The sequence below is a fragment of the Buceros rhinoceros genome, unplaced genomic scaffold (genome assembly GCF_000710305.1).
Source record: "Buceros rhinoceros silvestris isolate BGI_N320 unplaced genomic scaffold, ASM71030v1 scaffold16260, whole genome shotgun sequence".
NCBI classification, from domain to species: Eukaryota; Metazoa; Chordata; class Aves; order Bucerotiformes; family Bucerotidae; genus Buceros; species Buceros rhinoceros.
In genome coordinates this window covers 404-5,186 of record NW_010390320.1, presented here as the reverse complement: position 1 = coordinate 5,186, position 4,783 = coordinate 404, and the positions used below count along the sequence as shown (strand labels likewise).

At 49.1% G+C, this 4,783-nt stretch overlaps 1 protein-coding gene across 1 annotated transcript; it reads right to left on the bottom strand.

Moving 5' to 3' along the window:
* Positions 1-2,363: 2,363 nt before the first annotated feature.
* Positions 2,364-3,709, bottom strand: LOC104494587 (chromosome unknown open reading frame, human C7orf25). The gene has a single exon (XM_010137452.1). The coding sequence runs from the start codon at positions 3,692-3,694 to the stop codon at positions 2,426-2,428; it is 1,269 nt and encodes a 422-aa protein (XP_010135754.1). The 5' UTR covers positions 3,695-3,709; the 3' UTR covers positions 2,364-2,425.
* Between the last annotated feature and the right edge of the window lie 1,074 nt (positions 3,710-4,783).

Genomic DNA, 4,783 nt, shown 5'->3' with positions numbered 1-4,783 from the left:
CACCAGTGCTGGAGACAAAGAAATCAGTAGAGACTACGGCTAAGGGCAGCACTGCAGCTACTTCGTGCTGTAGGAAGAAATTCAGAGCGGAGTGGCAAGAGGCCAGAGAATGTTCTTTGAACCATAAGCCACGTAATAACGCCCTCTTGTTGAACAACAGCCTCTAAAATATTCAGGGGGTATCTCTTTCACTGACCTGATGAAACGGATAGCTCAGGGCCAAGAAGTTCACTCTGACATCTCAAAATATTCCACTAGGAACCTGATGCAAATTAACAGCAAACAGCAAATGATGTTATTAAAGCGTACAAAAAAAGATTAGAAAGACTTCTAAACAGCAAATCTCTCCTGAAAAAAAAAAATTATTGTTTATTCTACACTTGGAGTAAAACCTGCAATTACAGCTCCAGTGAAAAAACGCCTGTCTACTATCAGGCAAACCAGCATTTAACAACACACCCCACACACCTCCTCCTCCTCCGCCACACCAACACTAAGGGACCTCACGGGAGCTTTGTTTCAGGTAACCCACTGCCAAGGGTTAGAGCTGGGCCCGCTCCAGACAAATGACAGATGCCCTCTAATATCCCCTTTCCCCTTCTCCCCGTTTCCCAAAGATGGGAAAGAGAAAAGGAGTACGGGAGAGAGAATTATGGATTGGAAAACTAAAACTATTTTAATGAGAATAATAATAATAAAATGAACTATATACAAATACATAAAACACCAATTCCAAGTCCAGTCCCTCTGATGGCAACCACATCACCGTCACCACTGATGCTGTGGGCAGGCACTGGGGAAGGCCCAGCGTGGGCTCAGCAGCAGAGAGGGCAACCGGATGCAGGAGCTGGATTCCAGAACTGGATTTCAGGGATGCACGGCCTGGGATCAAAGGCAGAACAGACAGAGTCCTCTCAGATGTCGGCCATTAAAGAGGAGGAGAGGGTGCAAGACCCTCAGCTTTATCCTGAAGATGACATCTGTGGGATGGAACACCTTGTTGGTCAGTGTAGGGTCACCTGTCCTGTCCTCTGATGGCAACCACATCACCGGCACCACTGATGCTGTGGGCAGGCACTGGGGAAGGCCCAGCGTGGGCTCAGCAGCAGAGAGGGCAACCGGATGCAGGAGCTGGATTCCAGAACTGGATTTCAGGGATGCACGGCCTGGGATCAAAGGCAGAACAGACAGAGTCCTCTCAGATGTCGGCCATTAAAGAGGAGGAGAGGGTGCAAGACCCTCAGCTTTATCCTGAAGATGACATCTGTGGGATGGAACACCTTGTTGGTCAGTGTAGGGTCACCTGTCCTGTCTGCTCCTCCCTGCAGGTGCAGCCTCTCACTTACTGCACCCCCACTGTGGTTCACAGGATTGAGCAGTGACCTTGGTCTGCACCAGAGCGAGTACAAGCCAGAGCCTTTCTGCATCCCAGCCCCTGGCAGTGACTGTAAACATCAAGTGCTGTCACTGATAGAAGCAGACACTGTCTGCAAGAATATGCCATTAACATCAGACAGTTGGTTAAAAGAGACTGAGCTGGAAGGTAACATCTGTGAACAGAATGAGTTCTGTTCTAACTCAAACCAGGACACACACAAGCAACAAAGCCAAATTCAAGTTTGCCGTGAGCCCTCTGCTGAGACCTCACGAGCATCAAAGCTACCTGGCTGCCGGCTCAGTGTAGGTGGATTCTGTTACCTGAAGCTTCAAGCTGGATTTCGTACCCAGCAAGACTTTGCATTGGGCAAAGCCTGAGAGGAAAGAGAAGCCACTTTGCCTCCTTGGTCTGTTGTCCAGTTTGGCCCAGGAGTGCCAATAAACTCCAATTTCAACTGATTTTTCAGTAATTTCTTAGGAATTACAAAGCTGTTGCCCAGTTGAGACTCGCATGGTACGCACACAGAGGTTCCTCTCAGTAAAAGAGGGAAGGCTCAGTTTGGCTTCTGTTCATGGCTACTAGTCATGTCTTCAGGAAACACTATACACACAAGGCGGCTCAGAGCTCTACACGAGCTACCTCTGAATCAGCAATGAATTAGTTCAGAGCAGGACAGGTGAAAGAAAGATTTAAATTCCACAGCAGTCAAGCCCATGTAAGGTGCTGAATTTAATCTCTCTGAAAAGGACAAAAATGACGAAGGCACAAAGACAACTGTGCTTTAACTGAACTTTTTAATAGGGATGGATACAATTCATACACTGTACGGCAGTTAACAATTACCTCTGAAACGTTATTACCTCCATGAATAAATTAATGGTCAGCTGAAGAGAAAAAGCAAGAACTGAGCAATGATACTGCAAACCCCTTCTGCTGCTGCAGTTACTGTTTCCACTGACAGACACCCAAACTGCGTTATGACGATTCTTACTGCTCCGGATGCCCCCAGTGCAGCCCCTGCAGTATCTCAGTGACTCACTCAAGGACTCACAACCCAGCATCAGGTGGGCAGCTCTTCGGTAAAGGTGTGGCAACAGATTCTTTGCTTTCTGTCAATGCTCGTGGCTGATGAACAAAAACACTGAACTTGACACCCTGGTTAGCTGCTGCCCTCACAAACCCACTGTTTGCGGTCATGGTGATGGCTTTTAAAGAGTCTCCTGTCCCAAAAATGGTAAGAGAACGGCTGTTGATTTTTGCGCTAGCCACTAGTCCTAAGGCACGGTCAGACGGCTGATCTGGCACCACATTAATTCTTTTAACAAGTAACGCAGCTCGCTCCTTCTCCCCAGGTCCTCCCAGCGTTTCCAAGATGGACTGAAAATCCCGGACAGCAGACTGACAGGCAAAGAGCTCCTTCCCCTCCATGAACTCCTCCAGCTGCGGCAGGACTCTCTCCCTCCTTTCTTGAGCCGCTTGCTCTGTTAGCACTTTTTCTTTGAAGATGAAGTAGCAGCCACCGTAGCTCAGAGCAGAGACGTAAGTTATTAAGGTAGTGATGTCCAGGTTAACTCTGTTGCACGTGTTTACTTTGATCTGGGTAGGAAAAGCAATGCTGGCCACTAAATTCTCCCGGTCTACTCTGGTCACCTGCAGGAGTTCAGGGCCTTCCTCATCTGATTCGCTGGTGCTAAGGTACTGGTTTTCTGTAGACGGCTCCACCAGCGAGTTCACCGCCACAATGTCGCCTCGCACAGATATTCCCATCTCCTTGAGTCTCTCTGCCATAGGACTGGACACGCTGTTGTAGAAGGCAAAGATTATGTGGGGATTGCTGTACTCCACTGGCTGCTGACGGCTGGCTTGCAGGAAGTCCTCTGCCTGCTCAACGATGCTTTTGTCACCATACTGGCCTCTCCCCAGCCAGATGTTATGCAGGGCCTCAGCCTTCCGCCCGATGGCCTTCACCCACGTGTGACCTCCGTTTGCAACAACATCGACCACCAGCGTCTGTTTGTCTCCAAATCTGTCCTCATATGGAAAGACGTGGAGGACACTGACAATGTCCTCCAGGTTCTCTGCCGACTGAATAATGGCTTGGAGATGGGTAAGGTTTGTACTCTGCAGGTGGCATTCTTTAATGGCCACCTTCCCCGCCTCCACCTTGTGTAAGAAGTTTAGCTCAGCCTTCAGTTTGCTACATAGTTTTGCCCCACCTTCTATTCTCCTTTTCTGGGACTTGGAAAGGGTTTCCGCTCTCTTGATCAATTCTTTGGCAAGGGCGATTCTGTCACCAAGCAGCGACTGCACGGACATGTTGGAAACATTATTCCTATTGAGTAAAAGCAGAAGAGAAGATTGTTATTGCACGACCAAGAATAAAAACAGTCAGAAGAGGTCTCTACACCGAGCTTTGCAGCACACTTAGTGCAACACCTACCAGTACTGTAAAGCATAAGCACCAGGAACCTCAGCACAAGTCCCACCAAAGAGTTCAGCCCCTCTCCTTTGCCTCTGGGGATCCAACTCACAGCCTCAGAAGGTCTCGGATCTCAGCAAAGGGGAACAGCAGTATTCAAGTCGACACCCCCACCCCCCACCCCCCCCTTGCAAGCTTGTGCTTTTCCCCCTGCACGTGGGCCCTTCACTGAGCTATAGTCACTTACAGTCACAGAGCTCATCCAGAGCAAAACCAGAAATCCTGTCAATGCCGTAAGCAAATCTCGCCCTTCCCTCTCACCACAGTTATCACTACAACACAAATGCTACCCAACACGCTTACGGACATACACAAGCACTGTCAAGTCTGGCTCACAGCAAGTATTTTAACACAGTACAGAGGAAGCCTGTGGTATTTTACAATTACGTGTAGCTCAGCTCTCCAGCTTCTAACTGTACACAACACAGTGAGCGAGCCCTTAACAACCTCCTGGCCGAGTTTCAACGTTACACAGCACCAGGACAGACTACAGTTCTTCATTCTAGAGCCAGGAGGATCTGGAAACCAATCTGTTCCCTAGCTCTGCTAGAGACTGGCTGGGTAGCATCCAGTAAGTCCATTCCTTCACATCTCTATCACTTCAGCAAGTCTCCCTGAGAAAAGTATGATAGGAATTACTTAACGGAATGCGGCCGGCTTGGAAACGCATAGGATTCAACAGCAGAGCAAACAACACCATTTTTGATGACAGGCACTAAACAGCCACTATGAACAGGGAAATGAATGAGTTTTGACTCCCCACTGCAAGTACAAGCACATGCTCCTGTACTGCTTACCTGGCTGCACGCTGAAGCAAACCGGTATTAAAGGACCAGCTGAAAAGGAGCAACGGGGACACAGCCTGGGTCCTGCAACAGGCTCTGCCAGGGCGACCGCGGAGCCCGGCTTCACGCCGCTGCGGTCAC

Bases quoted from the DNA above. Each gene is read 5' to 3' on its own strand.
- LOC104494587 (XM_010137452.1), bottom strand. From the start codon at position 3,694: ATGTCCGTGCAGTCGCTGCTTGGTGACAGAATCGCCCTTGCCAAAGAA.